Source organism: Alligator mississippiensis, chromosome 11, assembly GCF_030867095.1.
Source record: "Alligator mississippiensis isolate rAllMis1 chromosome 11, rAllMis1, whole genome shotgun sequence".
NCBI lineage: Eukaryota > Metazoa > Chordata > Crocodylia > Alligatoridae > Alligator > Alligator mississippiensis.
The window spans coordinates 29,577,848-29,599,877 of NC_081834.1; the positions used below are offsets into that span (position 1 = coordinate 29,577,848).

The 22,030-nt window shown below is 40.6% G+C and overlaps 1 protein-coding gene across 2 annotated transcripts in view; it reads right to left on the reverse strand.

Annotated features, from left to right (window-relative positions):
* Positions 1-22,030, reverse strand: part of PSTPIP1 (proline-serine-threonine phosphatase interacting protein 1) — a 95,025-nt gene that overhangs the window by 40,805 nt on the left and 32,190 nt on the right. For both annotated transcript variants that reach the window (XM_059714755.1, XM_006272404.4), the window contains exon 3: positions 15,184-15,258. In XM_059714755.1, the coding sequence (XP_059570738.1) occupies positions 15,184-15,258 (75 nt within the window). The remainder of the gene's footprint in view (positions 1-15,183; positions 15,259-22,030) is intronic.

The window sequence follows — 22,030 nt, forward strand, 5'->3', positions numbered from 1 at the left end:
CCCCGTGTGGTGCCAGCTCAACATTGTGTAAAGACTCCAGCGCAAGATTTTTCTCAAAATGCTTTTCAGAACTACATAGAGGCCTGCCTGGAGATCTGGACCCTGCAGGTAGGCAGTGCCTGTTCACAGCCATACAGTGTATGGATGAACCATATTCAGTGACCTGTTTTGCAGTACTGGGTCATGGAGACTGGAAGGGAAGAATGGTATGCTGATCAATTTGAGAACAGTCAGATTGAACCAGCCCAAGGAGAGAGAGAGTTTTATAAGGGGGCTTTACAAGAAGCCAATAAAAAGCAGTAATATATTGTCTGTTGTCCTGGGATAAATGAATAATACATCCTCTGGCACCTGAACAGGGGACAAGCTACAAATGTTTTAAGGAAGCAGCAGAATGACCAGCAGAGAGACAGCTAGAGTAAATCAAGTGAGAGATGATGACATGGGCATGTTAAGCACTCTCCTCCTCACCACCATGTTGCAGTGTTGCATCTCCATTGCACACAGGTCCAGGGAACCTGTTCATCAGTTTCTTTACCCAGAGGGGTATTGAATTTTGTAACTGCACCAAATTTAGGAAGTAAACTTTCCGGAGCAGAGACTATACTACCTCCTAAAGGTCTGTATTGGGGCTTTATGAAGGGAGGCATTGACGTGGCCTAGGGGAAAACCCATGAGAGGATAAGGAATACTCAGAAAAACCTGTTAATTGGTTTATTTAAAACCTGGAGCTTCCAGTGCCAAAAGTATGAGGTGTGGCCACCTAGAGATTAAGGAGATGGATGTGGCTGTACCAACCCATAGGTGACCAGCATGGGGAAATCCTACACAGCTTTAGCTACTTGAGAAGGCCTGAGGAACATGGAAGAACCCACTTCCTCCACAGTATTTTGGGGACAAGATCACTCCTAGGAAAGCCTGATGGCAGCCTGGGTTTCCAAGGAGTGAGCCTGTCTACAACCCACTCTCAATTCTCTATACCCTCTCTGGTGCTTCCTTCTTCCCTGTCCAATACTAACACTTACTGTGAGATTTCTGGCTGCTTTCTCTTTGGCTGAGACTTGGAGCACTGTTTCAAAGCTTTAAAAATATCCCAGGAGAGGCCTTCATATCAGATTTAAAGATCTGGCTTCTGCCTAGCTGTGATCAAGTTTTACATTTGAGGGGGGAAAAATACTATAGTGTGCAATCTAGGCAGAGCTAGTGGTGGGTTAGCCAAATGACAGCCTGCTACCCCTCAAGTCATCATCTCAGGTGGACTTGGCAACCACAGCCTAGAGCTTACAACCCACGAGTTATGTGCTGATGCCATGATATGCACTTAGTCACAAGGGCAAAAATTATTATCTAGATACAGAATTTAAGGGCCACATTGCATAAAGTAACTGGGCATGAGGTAATATGGTTAAATGGGAAGACTTCTTCAGGACCCTATGGAGCAAAAAATATTATGGGATATGGAAAATAACATGTAAGATCCAAAGATTAGCATGAACATCTCCTTGGGCACATCCAGACAAGTGCGCGTGTGCCTCTTGCAGCATCCTAAACCAGTTTGAGACATTGCAATAGGCACACTGGGAACAAAAAAATGCTCCCCACGCTGCATATTTGCAACGCAGGGTCAAAGTGTGGTACCTGGAGATCAGCCATGTAATTGATAAGTGTGATGCTGATTTGTTTACAGAAGATGCACATACAACACAAATTGACCTTTTCTTTTGTGTCTGTAGTAAAGGTGGGGAACAGCATTACCAAACTTATTAGAAGAAAACAAATATTTAAATAATACATAGAACTGTGAACCACAAAGATGATTACAGGATACTAAGAGTCATTAAGGCTATTTGCATAGTCTATTGATCTCCTATTCCCAGAATTGTTCCTGGACCCTGAAGTATCTGTGTGCCAGGCATAGTCAAATTGCTGTATTAGATACTGAAGAAAGATGCATTCTTAGTACAAGCATTTAAAATAGTTTTCTTTATTTTTTTTTTTTAAACATCAGTTTGTATAATTCCTCTCTTATGGGCCCATCAGAAATAGTAAATACAAACTCTGTAGGAGGTGAGGGAGGACAGGAAGGTCAAATTCTAGGCTAGGGAACCTTCAAGTATTCCTTTAAACCCTTCAGCACTCCAGTATATACCACGTCAGCTTCAGATGCCACCCATAAACCACCTTTTAAAGGTCTGATTCCAAAACATCAGGGTGCAGCAGCAAAGGAGTTATGGAAAGAATCCCATTTGACAGAGATGTAGATGAGATGTTTGTAATTTAATTTTGCTGATACTCTTGAATACATGGCAACTAAATGAAAACTCTCATTTCAGAGCTCCTCTCCATGTGAGTACGATTTCCTATTGAGAGTCATCATTTCTTTGTTCTGATGCCATGAGGGTGGGAATGCCTCTGCTTCAGGCCATTTTAACAAAATTCTTTCTCCCTAAAGCCACATTTTTATGAAGAAACATGTGCTGCATGGGGCTTTGTGGATACAATGGATCTTTCAGTTCCACAGCCAAGCTGAAAATCCAAAAACAATGAGTTTGGGGTCAATCAATACTTCACTATTTGGCAACTTTAGCAACGCTATTCATGAAAAAACCCACATTGCCCAGCATTAGTGTGTCTGTTTCAAATTTAGGGGATTATTTAAACTAAACAAATTGGTTAAAGACAAAACACCAGCATTAAATGTTAACCTCCCCACGGTCAGTCTGCTTGCTAATATCCTTATGGAATGGGAATGGTGAGAATTGTATTGTTCATGTTTAAAGCTCTTCCATTCTCCCCAGCCCTAGTCAGGCTTAGACTTAAAGACCTTGATGTTAAAGGAACTTCTGGGGAGGGGAGGGAGATAAACAGCCCAAACATGGGGCTGGAGTAAGGAGTAAAGCACGGGCAGAAGAAACGGTAACTAGAAGCAACTCCTGGTGATTTTTGCCATCTAGTGGCTGATGCATTATAATCTTTCAGTTAACCAGAAGGCTAACATCTAGCAGAGGCTATGGTACTTGTGCCATTCTGACTTTCACAACATTTCTGCACATTTTAGAAGAATTGATAGCTTCTTAACACATCCTCAATGTAAATTGTTTTCATATATTTATTTCTCTTGTGGGGTGTTGGTTCCCAAGGCAATGAAGATATGCTTCTCATTCCTGGATTACTTTATACCCTGGGTGAAAATATGAAAATACACATTACAGTAAAGGGATGACTTTTGTAAGAGCTGGGTTTCATTACACAGAGGTCTTCCTCTGTAGATCTGAAATCACTTTGCAAGACAGTGAAGCAGTCCCCATGGTCACTCAGCAAGACGGTGGCAGAGTTGGAGATGTAATCCCAAATTTCTCAAATTCCACTCTCCACTAAGAGACACCACCTCTCTTTGTAAACTCATTGACCACTGAAAGGATGGATCGCTTGAAAATTAGTGCCATTTTTCTTCCCTTAGGTTCTGTTCTCTTTGCCGTTCCATCTCTCCAAGCTGACCAATCATTTTGCATTTTAATGGATGTCCCTCACACGATGTATAGTGGTCCACACAATATATGAAGCACATGAGCAACACCAGACCAGATTATAATTCCTTTCTCAACCCCTGATTATGCATCATATTTTACAGTATAATTAGATGTAGGATTTTTGTATGGGTAATGAAATGGTGTGGGATGACGACCCTTAAAACCCTTATTTTTTTATTAGCCAGAAGTTCAGGTCCACCCTGCAGCCCTCCTTTGGAGTATTCTCTCTTTGTTTTTTAAACTTAGACTCCACTAGGCATTTGTATACTTGTTTTCCAAAACCAGTAGAGCTGCATCAGTGCCAGGAAGTCTCAAGCTCTACACTAGATGGGACCCAAGTATTTTTCTCGCTGTGTAAAAAAACAAAAACAAAAAACAACTTGATTTCATGATGGTAAGAGGCTAATTGCCAAAACTACTGCAGCTCACACTGTTGTGAAACAGGTACAAAGTGTTATAATTATGAGTGACAACAGACTCATCTCTCTTTTTGGCTTCTCTCTAAGCCCTACCTATTCTTTCTGTCCCCTCCAAGCCCATTTCACACCATTCATTATTACATTTATATTTACTTCCAGGTTTTGTTTTTTGGGGGGGTTGTTTTTTTACCTTTGGGGTACATTCAAACTATACCAGCCTCCTTCCTGACTTGGTGTTACAGGGATAGTGTATATAATAGCCCACTGAGCTTAGACAGATTTTTTTTTTTACTGAAAATGTGGCATCTTTGTTGTAGGGTTGTTGGTTGTAGTTGTGTTGCTCTAAGGATATAGGCAGACCAGGTTCTTTGGGTAGAGACCAACTAAATAGTTGAAAAACATTTATTTGCAAGCTTTTGGGCATCAACACCCTTCTTTGGGCATAGAGAGAGACTGCTGGTGTTTGTGTGCTCTCCTGGTTAGAATAGAAGCCAATATGCAAAATACAGGTCTGTGAAAATGCAAATACACGGCAGTGAGGATCAGAGGGATGGGAGACAATAGATGAGAGAGGTGGGGGAGGAAAAGGGGGAATGTTTAACTGGTAATAGAAGAATGTAGCTGTTAAACTGCAGACAGGTTACCTGGGGTTATCAGATGGCAGGCAGGTTATAGTGTACCATAAATCCAATGTCTATATTTAGTCCATGATTTTTTGTATCCAGTAGATTTATGAAGTGAAGTTTGTAGGCTTATCCGTGAAAGGTGTTTGTAAATTCCCTTTGAGGATCATAACTGAGAGACTGGAGAGAGAGTGGCTGTCTTGTGAGAAGTGGGTACCCACAGGTAATTGGGTATTTTTGTCTTTGATAGATTTTTGGTGTGCATTTAATCAAAGACAAAAATACCCAATTACCTGTGGGTACCCACTTCTCACAAAACAGCCACTCTCTCTCCAGTCTCTCAGTTATGATCCTCAGTGGGAATTTAGAAAACACCTTTCATGGACAAGCCTACAAACTTCACTTCATAAATCTACTGGATACAAAAAAATCCTAGTCTAAATATAGACATTGGATTTATAGCACGCTATAACTTGCTTGCCATTTGATAAGCTCAGGGAACCTGTCTGCAGTTTACCAGCTACATTGTTGTATTGCCAGTTCAACATCCTGCTCTGTTTCCTCCTCCCTCACACCTATCTCACATCTATTGTCTCCCACCCCTCTGATCCTCACTGCCACACATTTGCATTTTCACAGACCTGCATTTTGCATATTAGCTTCTATTCCACCCAGGAGAGCACACAATTCACCAGCAGACTCTCTCTATGTCTGAAGAAGGGTGTTTGTGCTCAAATGTGTGCAAAAAACAATTTTTCCAACTATTTAGTTGGTCTAATAAAAAATATCACATCTACCCAAAGAACCTTGCCTGCACCTTTGTTGAGTCACTTTGAGTTTTTCTGAATGCTTTGTGCTCTCCCTCAAGCTCAAAATGATCTACCTCAATAACTTATTAAGTGCCTTTACTATTTGTGTACAGGAAGATACAGCATAGAAACTTCTGACAGGAAAACCACAGCTCATTTTTTACCTTCACTTGGTGAACAGGAGTGGAAAAATAACACTGCCCTTTTTTTGTTTGGTCTTTCTTTTGACTTGCAACAAATGATGCACAATGTTCATTTTATACAGAAGGTGTTATTTCTGTAACAATGAGAGGCAGTGGGCAAGAAGAACTATGTTCCTGGGCCATTTATTCTATACCCCAGATGAATTAGGTCCCAGTTTCATTATCAGAAAACAAGTGAAATGACTCTCTTTCTTCCCTCGCCATGTTTAACATCTGGTTTAGGCTTTCTGTATATAGTGGGCTAACAAGTTTTTATTGTGCTATCCTCTTGCAAAGTGTAAGGCTGTTGTGTGGCATAGGAAATGAGCCAAAATCTCATTTGGTCCCCTGTGTTTTGAGTCTACGGCTACATCTACACTGGTAAAAGGTTGAGCTCAGAGGTTACCATGAGAGCCATGAAGATTCAGGCAAAAGGCTCACCAGATTTTTTTAGTCAAACTGTGACCTGGAGTGCTGTGCCCAGGATCATGTCCAGATACTCCTCAACCTAATCAAGTACCATTTACAGTTCAGTCCAGGGCTGGGGTGGGTGAGCACTAAGGCACACAGTTGACAGCCCAGAGGTCACAGGTTCAAGGCCATAGCAGAAATGCTCATAAGGCAGCCTGTCAGATTCCAGTGCATCTGTGAGTTCTGCTAAATACCTTGCCACAAGGACATGAAAGAAGGACAGCTGGGTTGTTGACAGGGGCAATGTTTGGCACAATTGTGGAGCGATGCTTGAGCTCATAACTCTGGAGTCATAGTGAAATGTTGGACCCGAAACACTGCAATAAAAGTTGCATTTTTATTGGTGATAAATAAGTTATTGTAAAACCCTAGGTCAGGTCTGTACTAGAAACTTCTGCTGGCATAAGAATATTAGTGATGGGAGTGGATTTTTAAAAACCTCTACATACTAGCAACACCAATATTCACTCAAGCAAAATGCTTTTGCTGGTATCATTTAATTTGTTCAAGGAAGTGATATGAGCTGTATGGCAAAAGCACATTTTTCTGGTAGAAGCTGCATTTACAGTAAATTAGTAAGCTGGTTTAACTGGACTGACCACCCTTTTCTTGTGTGGACTAAACCATAGCTGAGACAAGGCACAAGTAATGTTTGTCTCCACTGCAGCTAGTTAAAGTGAAGCCTGTATCTCCTACCTGGGTTTTTTACCAAGGTGAAGACTGGACTGGGAAAGTACTGTTTTGTCATCAAGCCCCCCTGTAGGGGAACTTTATACAGGACAGCCAGGCCCTGATCTTCATGTCAGGTATGCAGCATACAGCTCAAGAATTTGTTAATGAACTGTCTCAGCTCTCTAGGTGGTACTGTCAAGCACAGATTTAGCCATAGCTCCAAGTAAAAAGACTTTGCTCCTGGTGTCTGGATATTTAGCTGTATGCTAAATACTGTACTAGAGAATGCAAATACTTCCAAAATTGCTATAACATTTGACCCTTAGAGTAAGAAACAAGACAAGTTAATTAACATTATACATTTAAATATAAAACAGATTTCTCACTCATTTTTTCTTTTCAGTAGGTGATAAAACACATTATCAAACACATGACAGGTGTGAAAAATAAAGGTTAGCTAAAAGCCTAGCATTTTTCAACAGGTAACCAAGGCTTTAATTCCTCAGTCCCTTCCACAATGCCTATTTCAGCCTAATACTGTACAAAGTGCAAAGTGACCTGCATAAACTAATTGTGTTTTTTATAAATCTTCTGGCCTCTTTTGTCTGATAGCTTCTGTCCATTTTATTTCCTGATAAATCTGGCCTCTAGGTTTGGATCCTGCAAAATGATCCCTCCATGTAGACCCTTACTCTTTCATAGTATTGACTTCAAAAATATAGGTCTGTGCATGTGCAAACCCATTTTTAGGAATAAAAGCTGCAATGTGCAGGGTACTCTCCAAAATTAAATGAGCTGTAATTCACAGAGCATTTTACTAATATGCCTAATACAGAAAATTAAACTTGACTGACTCTGTGAAAAACGTGTTATATTTGTACATTATGAGAAAATATTTTATTTTCCATTTGAGATGCTCAGAATTTGTTTGTTGCAGGAGTTTCACTATTTCAGGCATTACACTGAAGGGCTAAGCAAATGGAAACCTGAAGGAGTGCCACTTCCCAAGTCTGAAAAGGGCTTCCAACTAGGACAGAAGGAGAAAACAATATGCATGAAAAGAGGCATGAGGAAGAGGGTGCAAGCAGCAAAAAAACAAAAATGAAACAAACTTGCCATAAAACACAGGGTTTAACCAGTTCCTGCACCACTGTAAAATCTGTTTTACAGAGGAACCAAGCTCCTAGTGCTTGATTCAGTTGGAGCTGTAGATGAGCGAATAAAAATTGGGCTCTGCAACTTTTTTGTTTTGTATGGTTCATTGCTTCTGGAGTTGCTCAGTTGGACAAGTCTCTTGAGCCGTTGCCTGAAAATTTATAGAGCCACTTTGCAGCACAAAAGAGATCCTCCCTCTGGTACATGTGGCTGTAAATTGCTCATATGGTGTCAACACCAACTTTCAGGAGAATGTTGTGTTTGGCGCTTGTAAGCTTGATCTAAATTTATTCAGTTGGAAATCTCTGAAATTTCTTATAAAGCTTTTGGTGTGTCCATTCCTACTTGGATAGGGATCCATTCCACATCCCACACTAATGCAGCCATGACTGTGAAGTTTTGGAGCTGCAGCCATGCAATATCTTTAAGGTTTTATTTTTATTAAAAACTCTACGAATTGTGAATATTGTATTAGTTGAATGTCACTTTTTCTGGTAATTAAACATAAAAGTATAAAGTAACGTGGGAATGGAGGCTGGAATGCTAGTGAACTCAGAAGGCAAAGGAGAAGGCTCCTTTATCGACTAGCTAAAGAAGATACATATGAAGACCAGGGAGAAGTCTAGTGAAGGCCAGGGAGAAACTGAAGCAGTAAAGGAGAAATTTAAAATAGCAAATAAAAAACAAATTTGTTCAAGGAAGTTATGATTCTGTACGGGAAAACGTCAATGATTCCATTCTGAACAGCGCCCAAAAAATTATGACCTCACAGGACTTGTACACTTATTCCTCTTCAGGCCCACTTTCCCCTGTATTCTACCTAATCCAGCCATAAACCCACTCCTTGAATACCATCCTGTTTTAACACATGCCTAATCTAATCACTGATTGCATGTGCACTGGTATTTCCTACTCCTTCCTTTTAAGCATCTTATCTGAAGGCCTCTTCTCTCAGTCCTGCAGATAGAGCATCTCAACCCTGGTATCCCAAGCTGTACAATGAACCAAGCCCCACCATGCATTGGAGGATCAAAGTAATTAAAATGAAAGGAGTAACATGTCACCTTCCCACACACCTTTCCTGTTACCAGAAATGGGTAGATATAAGGGTCTGAGCAATAACTAATTTGATTAAATTTGCGCCATGGGCTGGCAAGGGAAAACACCCACCCCTGACAGGAAGTAGCTTTCACAGCTGTAGACCTCCAAAAGGAGGCAGACATCATGCCTAATAATTTGTCTGGATCAGGCTATGTGTATCTGAAGAATGACACTGCACAGCTGCATGTTAGAGAACATTTATTTTTAAGGAAGATGCTGGACTATTTGTTTGACATTACCTTGGAAACCAGTAGCAACTTCTCATAAGTCTTGCCTATACTAGGAAATGGAATAGTTCTGGGTCTCTGATCTCAGACTAGTAGATGCTTCATCATCTGTGGAGGCCAGATCCTATTTACAGAGTGAATGGAGCATAGTGGAGCTTATCTCTTTGCAAACCAAGTCTTAGCTGTGATTTCTGAATTGGCATAGAAGACTTTGCCTGTCCTTCACTAGCATTAAAAACACAGCCAATATCATATCCTGGGGACCTTCAAACACCTTGTGCCAAAAGGGCCAAAGATGAGGACACCACCTTTTACCTAACCTGTTTAATTACTGAAAGTTAATACTTTCAGTTCTAAGGGCTAGTTGGGAGCTCTCATTCCACCTTGATGATCTATTATATTATTGCCCCTCTGTGAAACACCAGCAAATATCAGGGCATTACAAAAGAATTTCCAAGTGGAGCAGATATCATTGATACGGACTCTGGGTATAGTAGGTAAATAGGGCTGGAAGGGACCTCCTGAGGTCATGTAGCCCAGTCCCCCGCAATGCAAGATCATTCCTGATCTAGCCATTGTAATCGGGTGTCGGTCTGACCTACTTTTGAAAATGTCCAAGGATGGAGATTCCATGACCTTTCTGGGTGGCCTGTTTCAATGCTTAACTATTCTCATAGTAAAAAAGTTCTTTCTAATCTCCAGCCTAAATTTCCTCTGCTGCAGTTTAAAGCTATTGCTTCTAGTTCTGTTCTCAAAAGCCGTAGAGAGTAGTCTATCCTCATCCTCTCTATAATCACCCTTCAGGTATTTGAAGACAGTTATCAAATTCCCCCCGCAGTCTTTTCTTCTCCAGACTACATAATCCTAGTTCTTTCAGGGTTTTCTCATAAATCATGCTTTACAGGACTCTAATAATTTTTGGTGTTCTCTGCTGGAGTCTTTCTAATCTGTCCACATCTTGAAAATATTCCAAGTGTAACTTGTTTTATTGAGACATACATACCAATCCTGAAACAATGGTGTTCACAAACAGTGTGGAGGCAATCCCTTCTTCCTGAAAGTTTAGTTTAATTCCTTGTGTGCAGCTCCTGGAGAAAAATTCTTTTCCAATAATTTATTCTAATTGGAGACCCAGAAAAAAGCAAACTCTTCTGCCTTTTGCACAGCTCCTTCTACCTAATCCTTACATAATCAGAACTAATTGAGAATACACAGGATGTCTTCTCAAGACTGAACTTGTACTCTGGAACTTTGTATAACAAGTGACCTTTGCCATAACTATATATCTTGGTTTTCAATGCAGTAGATAGAAGTCCGTGGGTTTTGGTAGGCGTTTAGCAGACACCCCCTTCTTTTTCTGGATGCTGTGTGCTTGTGAGTCCCTGGTCCAAATCAGGCAGACTACCATGGAGTTGTAAGGGGCTGATACACACATGTAAAGCAGGCTGGAGAGGGGCAAGGGATGCAGAATGGTAGGCTACTATCACATGATGAGGAAAGAGACAGTTATTTTAATTGAATGTTAAGCAGGGCAGTGATCTACTAACAAACTGCTAACTGCTCAGCTGCTAATTGACATGGATGATCCTGATGTTTCATATTCTCCCAAGGGCCTTGCAAATGAGTACAGATTTTATCATTGTGTTAATTATTTCTACTGCTAAAATGCAATAGCTTTAAAATGTTAATAGAATTGTTATAGCAACAGTCATCCAGATATACAATATGCATAGTGTTTTTTGCCTTCAGAGGATTTTCCAATCTTTGCAACAGTCTGGTGAGGGAGGCAAGTAGCAGACAAGGGTAAATGAAAGAGCAGGAAGAGTTGTAGTGATGAAGAGTTGTGGGACCTCGGGAAAAAATGCAAGTTTTGTTAGGGAGACAGAAGTTACACTCCTCATTCCTATTGCTGTCCCCCTGCCCACTGAGGTACCAATTTACAGTTGTGTAGGAAGCATTGATTATGTCTGTGTTTCCTAGTTTTTCTAATTTGGGTGGAATTGAATCTTGGAATGGCACAAGAAACACAAAGCACTGTTTAGTATCTGCAGTATTCGTTCCATGTTAATTAAGTCCCAGGGGCGGGGGGAAGGTAGAAGTGTTCAGGATTGGAATTTGGAGCTCCCTGATAGAGGCAGGAGAATTCTCCTTTTCTTGGAGGTAAATAATTTATTCACAGAAAAATGCAGACTGGAGCCAGTTGAGACTATTTGCACATTCAAGTTGAATTCAGCAAATAATTTTGGTTGAAACAATAAAAATAAAAAATAAAAACAGAAATGTCAAAACAGCCCAAAACATTTCCAAAATGTTTCTTCTTTTTAAGCCAGAATCCATAAAGTACTGAAATGCCATTAGCAAAACAGAGGATGATGAGAGGTTGATGTTAGTTCCCTTCCTCCTAGTAGGTAGGAGGAACCAAGAATTCTAGTTTTTGTATGTCTCCTGGTAGGTAGAGCACTCATTTGAGAGGTTAGACCCTGTGGTTCAAGTCTCTTCTTAACCTGACTTGAAACAGAGCCCTAACTATTGTACTATGGCACTGTTCTGGGATGGGTTGTCCTCAACCTCTCCTCTTAAAACTGTTATATTTAGTATCACTTGTTGTCTATTAATTGGCCCAGTGAGTCTGAATATGAATCGACAGCCTTCTGACTGGGATACTTGCTTAAGATGTGGAAGAGGTACTGGTATTTGAGTCTGTGCTTCAAATCAGACCGGGAGGGAGTGTAAGCCTAGGTCTCCCACACTCTGGAGAAATGCCCTGATAACCATAAGGTCAATGGTATCGACTCCCTGTTCTACTCAACTTTGTGAACAGCACCTAAGGGCACAGACAGACATGCATTCAAAGTACTTCAAATGCTAGACTGCTTCAGGGCTGACATGCTTCAGATTTGCGGCTTGCTCCTCAGGCTCCTGGAGTGTTTCAAAGTGGTTGCAAAGGCATGTAACAGAACAGCTACCGGGAAGGGGGTTGGGGAGTAGAGGGTGGAACAGTGTGTGGTGGGTATAGGGGAAACAGAGTGCTGCAGGATGCCAGAGGACTGCTGGAAGGTGCAGGTGTTTCAAAATGGAGCACTTCATAGGCAGTCCTCTTACTTTCAAAGGTCATTTTTTGAGCACTTTGGCTATTTTTTATGTTATTTTGTTCATCATGAATGTTGATCCTTCCTGTTTAGAGTGCTTTGAAGTTACTTGAAGCATTTATACCAGCATGTCCATCCGTTGGCCACAGCCCTCTTATGAACCTAATCCTTTGTGTCCAAATTAGCTTTTCTTTTGTTTGTTTGTTTTGAAAAAAGCAGGTTAAAAAGCCTGATGGGTTTTTTACTCCATTTGGTAAAAAATCACTTTCAGATTGACCTAACAGGAGCGTTTTTTAAAAAGCCAGTGAACTGAGATAAAAAATAGGTTTTTGCACCTCTCTAGTTCCTGCCCCCTGTTTTGTGTTCAAACTATAGCCTTATAATTTATTTGTGAATAATTTTCAGTTAAAACGTCACTTAAAGAGCTGTTTTTTTTAAGTACCTTCTGGGGTTTGCCTGTGGTAGTTTTGTTATATAAATGACATCTTTGAGTTGTCAATAATAGCTTAGCTACTATTTCTATAACTGCAAGCTGCTCTCTTCTTTTCACATTACAGTCCCTGCTCAGGTCTTCATATTTGCTGATTAATTTGTCTATGGTGAATGAGAAAGAGTTATTGTAACAGAGACTGTTCATCCTTGCCTGTAGTATAGCCCCTGAGCTAGTTGTGAAGATAAACCCAGAAGGAAATAATTGCAAATTAGAAGGCAATGATACCTCCCTTAGCACTGAAAGTCAGGCCTTAGTTGTCTTTGCTTTGACTTCGGTATCTTCCTAACTGAGGAGAGGAAGAATTTGGGGATTTTACCAGGAAATGTTCACAGCAGACTGCTCTGTGTATGTGAAGTATAGGCAGGCTGGTTCAAATATCAGAAGAGTAATTATTGCAGCCTCAAAAGACCCAAGCCTTGCCTTTTGGCACTCCTTCAGTCATGAACTGGCCAGCTGGGCCCACTGAGACGCTTCCTAACGACTCCATTCTCCCAGCACACTGCTGCAGCCTGAACTATCTATATGGGGTATTACCTCAGTGGTGATTCCCTCTAGTCTACATTAACTGAGTGATTGCTCTAACTGCTGAATCATAAGATACAATTAATTTAGCATGACTTAGTCTCTTAACCTCAGTCCTTTCCCATTTCAACTGGTCTGAGATGAAAACCTGGTCATCAGGTCTTCAGCTGAAGTTTCCTCCTTCAGCAGGCCCTGATCTTTTCCAGGCATTTTGTCCATGCCAAAATACAATGTTACCAGGTCAAAGTAGAGGTGAGTCTGGATCCAAAAGGAACCATGTTTTAGGGAAGTTCAAGTACAAATCCTAACTCTGCAGCCTAGGTTTATCACTAAATCATGCTGTTCAAATTACGTAGGACTTAATTTCCAAACATTTCTACTAAAGATGCAGAAAAGAAGCAAAAGCCCTTCATTTCTATATGGAATCTCTCCGATATCCCAAATTTGTCAATAAAGAAATTTGAGCAGAACTTTCTCTAAATTCTGGCCTCCAAATTTAACTGGAGAAGAATGAGTCCATCATTAACCCATTCTCCAAATTCTGAAACCACTCCCTTTTCTTGTTTGCATTCGGAGTAGAGGCATCAGGATATCAAAAACCATCTTCAACAGAAATTGCAACAAACTAATTTTCCCAGACCAAAGGGGTTTTCAGTGATTTTTTTTTTTATTGCATTTTCTCAGTAAGCTTAGGTGTGGGTGAGAAAGTGGGCATAGAAGAAAATTAAGCCAAACCTGTCCATAAGTGTGAGCCTCAGGGCTCGCCACTGATCTCAGTGAGGTTCACTGAAGAGTTCAAATTAATGTTCAGATTCAAAATTGTGGTTTCCCTATAGGCTTTTTAATCTGAGCTGTCATAGGATATAGGGGTCAGTACTATTGGTACTATTGACTGATTGGTACTTACAAGCTATGATATGGCCCAGGAAATAATCTATAGATTTGAGGTCAGGTTTTCCATTAAAACAAATGGAAAATCATGTACATGTTGGGGTGAGAGAGTGATAAATCAACCAAACTAGGAAGCTTCAATTAAGAAATAAGATCTGGGCTGGAGGGGTAAGTGACTCTAGGGATCTTTAGTGCAGGTTTGTTTAGATTGAAGTTGACTCTTTCTGACCTGACTCCCATGACCCCAAGTTTTCATCTTCTTCCACATTATTACTCCATTACCACTTACAGCTGTAGTGACAGGCTGTCTTATTATGGTGGCTTCAGTCAATACTAGCAGCAGTTTAGCAACCCTGTTTATGAAGTTAAATTCTCTGACAATATATACCTTACTGCCCACACACACACACTTTATATATTCAGTAAGCAAGCAGTGGAGGGACAGAAAATGCAGCGTGTTGCTTTAGAGTACTGTGATAGATCAATGATAAAATTTTAAGGTCAAAGGGCTTTTAAACAGGCATAGAACTTGATTTATATTTCTAAGATATGCCTTCCCCCTTCTTGTATATGCCAAGTTGAAATATCCCTGGTCTTTGGATGTTCTACCACAGTTTTTAAGCATTTAATAACCCCTCAAGATCTGGCAAAGTCTAAATCCCAATTTCTTCCAATTTCCTTCTTTCCTTCTCCTTCCCCACAGACCAATTCAGTTTTTGGAAGCCAAGTTCAATGCAGGATCAGCAATACTGAAATCAAAGCTTGGTCAGAAAAGTCCCAACAGCAACTGCTGTTTTATTTCCAAGCTGCCAGAAGGGACCAGGATGAAGCAATTAATGAAGTAAATTGAGCTTTGCTGGACATTATGGTTTCCTACAGCACTTGAAACTTACTTCAGCGTGAAGTGAACATCTGTGACCCCTTTCCTTGCTGATAGTCCTGTATCTGATAATGCAAATAGAAAGGTATTTAAAGACCATAACATTTTAAAAGTCTTACTTGATTTCCGTGTGTCCTCCTGCTTTTCGGGCAATCTGAACCAGCTCTTTCCCATATCGCTCTTCTGCTTGTGCCCTGTTAACAAAATACCTTAGTTATTTTCTCCTACAGGAACCTTTGTGGACAAGAATATATTTATGACTGAATTTGAGAGGCAAAAAATTGGATTGTAGCTTCATTCTTTCACCCTAGTTCTAATGCTATTTGGAGCACTAAGATATACCAGACATTTTCAGCAGGGACAGAGAGATTATATGATACGGCTGACCACAGTAGCAGGAGACTGGACTGAGGGCATGTCTACACTGGATCTATGCTACTTATCTAAACTGCTGCTGAAAAATAAGACCGACTCACCTGCTCCTTTTCCATTCAGTCCAAACCCCGAACATAGGTGATGAGGGCTTTCCAGGACTACCTTCCCATAACTACTCACAAAGTCCCAGTGTGTTCCCAGAGTGGGATCAGATATTTGGCCCTTACCAATATAGACGTACCCACAATGACCCAGGATGCCACTTTCAGTCCTGTATTCCCAAGTACCAAACAACCTAATTTCTCTTCTCTTTCCTCCTTGTCTCCTTGGAAGAAACTTCATTTGCTTAGAGGGAATGCAGATTTGTACTGAATCTACCCTTCCCTTTTCTGCTTTGCTCACAATTTGACTGAAGGGTCAAGATGTAATCGAGTGACCGACACTTGTATGGTTGGTGTACAAACTGGTGATCTTTACCTCTGTACAAAAGTAATGAATGACCATCAGATGATTCTTGGGTATAATTGCTGCAAGTGTTTGAGTCCCATTTTTGAAAGGAACTTGGGTTTCTAAATGTCTATTGAAAATGGGCTTAGCCTCTTCAGTCATTTAGGCATTTTTAAAAATGATATCTTTTATCCAAAAGGAGGTTCTAGACAAGGATCAGGCCAAACAAGACTATTTTTAAATTAATTTTAATTTAATCTTTCTGCTTGATCACTCTGTCTTTTGTTGTTGCTAATCCAGCGCAGGCAATTAGCCTGGGCTTTGGATGCAGATCGGGTCCTTGTTGCAATGAGATTATTTAGGATGATTCTAAGGCTTTTCTAAAACCTTGATATGACAGGCTCACTTTACAACCTGTATATTTGATTTCAGATTTTGAATCAATGGTTCTGCTGAAATTCCAGGTGATCTTTGCATTGCCCCTGTTGCACCGTACAGAAAGCTACAGTGCAGTTGGTAATCTACGTGCACATACAGGTTTCCCTTGCTTTATATGGGTTCTGTATGTGCAAATTCGCTCTTATGCAATAACCCTTTTTAAACCAAACATTTGCTATATGTGAGATAAATTCACCCTTAAGCGATCAGAGTGGTAGATGCCTGCAGTCAGCTGCTTTGTGTGGTGCCTTGTGGGAGTGACGTTCACCAAAATGTAATCTCCTATGTGGATCTGAGCTCCTCGCTTGTTGTCTGTGACACGTGTTTCTGTAGCTGCCGTCCCCATTATGGCTTCTAAGCATCCTGCTAGCTTATCTCCTACCCCTCTCCCTGGTCCATCAATGAAGCACAGGAGAACTTCACAAACACTGGAGACCCTTCACCATCCTCTCTGCACACAACTAAGCATTCACTACCACCTTGTGCTTGTGTGTACTGTCTGCTGTTGGGGGGGGGGGGGGGGCAGTACAGTAGGGGGTCTTGGAACTTCCCTATTTGTTACATTATAAAGTGGGTTCCCTTCATGTGAATTCAAGTCATGCACTGTTTTCCAGGAACACGTGTACAGCATAAAGAAAGAGAAACCTGTACAGTAGATTATGTATAAGACATACTGGGATCCTCTTGAAAAAAGGGAACTATAACAATGTAAAGGATTATCACAGCACCACAGAGATGCCACACCATTTGCCTCCTCCCCTCATATAACACATTAGGTTTTTAAGAGATGTCTTCAAAATGAAAGTAATCTGTTTGAACAGAGAAAACTGCTGAGAATGAAAAGCAAATTAACTAGACTTTCCTTCAGTGCTAATAAAAAGGTACTGCTAGGGACATAGATAAGGATTCTGGCCCCAGTCCTCATCCATGTTAGAGTCCTTTTGCTCCACTGAAGCAGCACAAAGCAGCCCTATAGGCAATGCACCTTGCTCTAGAATTTGCATTCAGTACGGTGCAGGCTCTACCAGGATGGAGGTTGTGTTAGTCTCAGAAGACCAAGGAGTTAAACTTATAGAACAATAAAGCTTGTTTATTCAGAGAGCCTTCTTAGCCTACTGATCTGCTGTTCCCTGGGGTTCCCTCCTGCAATCCCTGGGCCAATGTAACAACTTATACATAACACTCTTAAAGGTATCCACACTTCTTTCCCCTTTACATGTAACATATCCCCATGTAATACTAACGTTGGAAGTTTAGTTCAACCCATTGTTATAAAACATTTTAACAGCTCTTTGTGATGGCTTTTTAGCTGTAAGTGATCTTCTCAGTTTCTCTGCATTCTCAATTCTTATTGGTTCAGTTCTTATCTGGTTTCCTTGTTCAGATATCTCTTCTTCTGTGTCATTTGCAATCTCTATCGTTTCTTGTTGCTAGTGGCATAGTGATTTGGAGGGGGTGGGGGGGTGCATGCCCCTGGCCACCGGCTTAGGAGGTGCACTGGCCAGGCTCTCCAAGGGATGCTTGGTGCCCTAGTAGCACTTCCGTTTTTGCTGCTGCCACTTCCAGTTTTGCCGCTGGCATTTCTGGGCTCAGCAATTGTTAGCTGGGGGACCTCCCCCTCTTCCCCCCTCCCCCCCGCTGGGCAATCAGCTGCAGACAGTGGGTGGGGGACCCAAAAGTAAGCATTGACCCTCGGGTGCCAAAGACCCATACTATGCCACTGCTTATTGCTTTGTTGTTAGCTCTGTTTCCTTTGCTGAATCTGGTGATTCTCCTTCTTTTCTCCTCTACAAACTTCAAGTGTCATCTGTTCCTTCTTAATACTTGTCCTTCCAGTGTGACTACTTTATAGGATCTGGGAGCTACTTGATGGAACACTAGCGTTTGTTGTTTCCACATTCATCCGTCTGAAATAAGCACCATATCTTTGTTGTTAAGTTGTGGTAACTCCCTGGAACTCCTGTCAGAGTACCATTTTTGTTTGGGTTTGTTGATTTTTTAAAAAAAATGTTTTTATATTTTGCTTTTCATTCTGATGAGCATCATCCATAAGATTTGGCAGCCTGGTTTTGAGTTTCCTGTTAAACAGCATTTCTGCTGGGGACCAGCCATGTTTTGTGGGTGTTGCCCTGTAATTTAAGAGTGATAGTAAACATTGGAGCATGAATCTTTATCTTTTATCCAACAATTTCTTCACTGTTTGTACTCCGTTTTACACCAGAACGTTGGATTGTGGGTATTTTGAACTTGAAGTGTTGTGATGGAATCTGTATTTGTTTGCAAACTCTTTAAAATCAAGACAGTTGAATTGAGGCCTGTTATCTGTTCTCACAATTTGGGGAATCCCATGTTTAGCAAAAATTGATTTGATGCAACTTATCACATGGTTTGTGTTGTGCTTTTGAGCAATACGATTTCAGGATAATTAGAATAATAATCGAGTACTAATACATAATTTTTTCCTGCATGCATGAATAAGTCAATGCTCACTTGATATCGCAATGCTACGGGCTACTCCATGACCATCATAGGCTCTTTTCTTTGCATTGATCAGTACTTTAGTCATGTTGTACAAGCCTTTACAGCATCTTCTATGTCTTCATGTTGGGCAAATATAGAGCACCCTTTGCTTTTCTTTTGCATTTTTCAGTGCCTAGATGCCTCTCATGTATTCTGTTTAACATCTCTTTCTTTAGCACAGCTGGAACAAGAAGTCATGAGCCTTTGAACAAAGTGCCATTCAGTACTGACAGCTCTTCCTTGAACTGAGGGTAGGGGTTAGGTATATGTTTTCCAGGCCAACCAGCACAAATAGCTGTCATCACTTTTTGTAATGTGGTGTTCTAAGCAGTATATTCAGAGAGATTAAAGGTCTCCCGATTTGATTTGGATTCAGAAATTTGGCTACCAAAGAGGGCCAAATCTCCGCCAAATTGAATCAGCGACCAAAGCTTCACACAGCTCTAACAGACACTCTGACTTAAAGAGTGCCCTAGATGCATATGCTACTGGTCTTCAGCTATCCCCGTGTTTTTTAAACAAAGCTGCTCCAATGCTTTCTTTAGAAGCATCTGTTGACAATGTAATGGGTCTTTTAGGATCATAGTATTTTAGTACTGGAGTTTTCATTATTTTTTCCTTCAAGTTTTTAAATCAATTTTATGTCTGTGTTCCCATATCCACTGAGCATTCTTTTGTAGAAATGATCTTTAGGTGTTTGGTTTACTCTGCTAAATTAGGTAGATATTTCTCTACAGAATCGATCATTCCCAGTAATCTTTGCACTCATTCCTTATCTGTAGGGGATGGCATGTTTATAATGGCTTTAACCTTTGCAGGATCAATTTGCACCCCTTTCTCAGAGAGCTTTTTCTCACAGACATGTTATTTCTTTGACCCTGAATTTGCATTTTTGTTTATTCAGTTTTAAACCTGCCCAGTGAGCTCTTTTTAGTGCCTTTCTTAGCCTCAAGTCATGTTCTTCCATAGTATTTCTCCAAATTAATACATTATCAGTATAAACCATAGTTCCATCAAGACTTTAAAAAAATTGTTGCACCTTTCTGTGAAATAGTTCAGATGCAGAGCACAGTCCAGCCTATGAAAGCAATACCTTCCGAAGGCTGTATTGAAGATACATTATCTAGTGCCATTCTTTTCTAGGGGAACTTGCCAAAACTCAGAAGAGGCATCCAAAGTGGAGAAATATTTAGCTTCTGCCATGTTGCCAAAACCTTCTTCTCTGGTGGGAATGGGAAAATACTCCCTTTTGATGTATCTGTTCATTTGCATAGGATCGAGACACAATCGCAAAGAAGTCTCTTTTTTTTCCGTTATGACCAGTGAATGAACCCAAGCAATTAATTGGTTGCTCTACTTTTCTATTATGTCCTATGTTAACTACTCTATCTAATTCCTTTTTCGGTTTCTCCTTTAGTACAAAGGGAACATTTCTTGGAGCATGTATGGTGGGAGTATTTGGTTCTCTTAATTCTATCTTGTACTCAATTGACAGTTCCCCTATGCCTTGAAACACATCATAAAACTCTTCTTCTATGTTTTTGCTTTCTAGTCCCTCAATGACATCCATTCTCTTAATCAAACCTAGAGTTTTGCATATTCACAGCCCAATTATTGGCACTAGGTTTCCTGGGACTGTTAGAAACTGAATTTTTACTATATTACCCTTGTGTTTAACATGCCATGCACAAAAACCCTTGCTTGCAGTCATGTTTTCACTATATGCTCCAAGTCTTACTTTCTTATTCTCATGGTACTCAGGTTTAGTTTTCATTTTTTGAATAATGTATCCTGGTATTACATTGACCTGTGCCCCTGTAACTAATTTAAAAGTTACCATTAGTCGACTGGTGTCCAGGGTGGTTGTCCAATCCTCAGAAGAATGAACTTCTTGCATTGTGCCAATGAGGAATTCTTCCTCTTCCTCGTTGCATAGAGCATCCACCTGCTGTTTTCTTGTACGGTACATCCTGCTTCTTTCTGCAAACTCTTGCAAAGTGATTTAATCTTTTGCATTTGTTGAAGTGCTTACCAAATGCAGGACATTGCATGCATCTGTGGTAACCCCCACAGCATCTGCAGCTGACCATTTTTTCTTCAAGCCATGTTTAGCCTCCGCTTCATAGTGAGAGGTCCTCTTTTCTGTATTGTGTGCGTGTTGCCTTAAGTTTTTGCAGCCTTGTAATCCTGTCTAATTCAGACTGTTCTGCTTTTTCCTCCAGATTCTACAACCTGGCATTTGTTATCTCAGCCACCAGGCACATTCTAGTTGCCTTTTCCAAATTAAGCTCAGGATCCTCTAGCAGCTTTTTCCTGAGGCTTGTATTCCTTATAGCTAATACTGTTTGGCCTCTGATCATGGACTCTTTTAGGTCTCCACAGTTGCAAGTCTGGCTCAGCAGTCTGAGGTCTTTAACAAACTCATCTATTGTCTCACATTCTTTCTCACACAATGTGGAAATTATACTGTTCAAAGGTTTCATTTTGTTTGGGTATACAATATTCTTCAAAGTTTTTTATTACTGTCCCATAGCTTTTCTGTTCTGCTTCTGATACTTGTAGGCTATTATAAAGAGACAGCGCTTTAGGGCCTGATATATTTTAAAAAGTAGCTACCTTGAGTGGATCTTCCTTCTCTGTAGCTCCACTGGCTATCATATATATGGTGAAGCTCTGCTTAAATTTCTTCCAGTTTTTGCTGCATTGCTAGACAGCTTTAACTCCTCTGGAATTCTGAGATGCTCCATTTTTCTATCTTCACACCCCACTTCTCGTACCAAGTGTTTATTTTCAAAAGACTAAGGAGGTAAACTTACAGAATGATAAAGCTTGTTTATTCAGAGAGCCTATTGATCTGCTACTCCCTCCAGTTCACTCCTGCAATCCCTGGGCTAATGTAACAATTTATACATAGCACTTTTAAAGGTATCCATACAGAGGTTACCTAATACCACAGACACTCTTCGGAGGTTATCTAAGAGATGTGGCTGAACAAAAGGATTCCAAGGCATTCCCTGCTCCCTAACAGTTCCCTAGATACTGCAGGCCAAAGCCTACTCTAACGTTCAGAAAGGGACCAGACCAGCACAAGACCAGATGAGTGTAGTAGCAGAACTCAGTCATTTCTTTGCTCTCACACAGGCATGCACACATACAGATGATCCTTTGTGAGGTTTGTGGTACAAA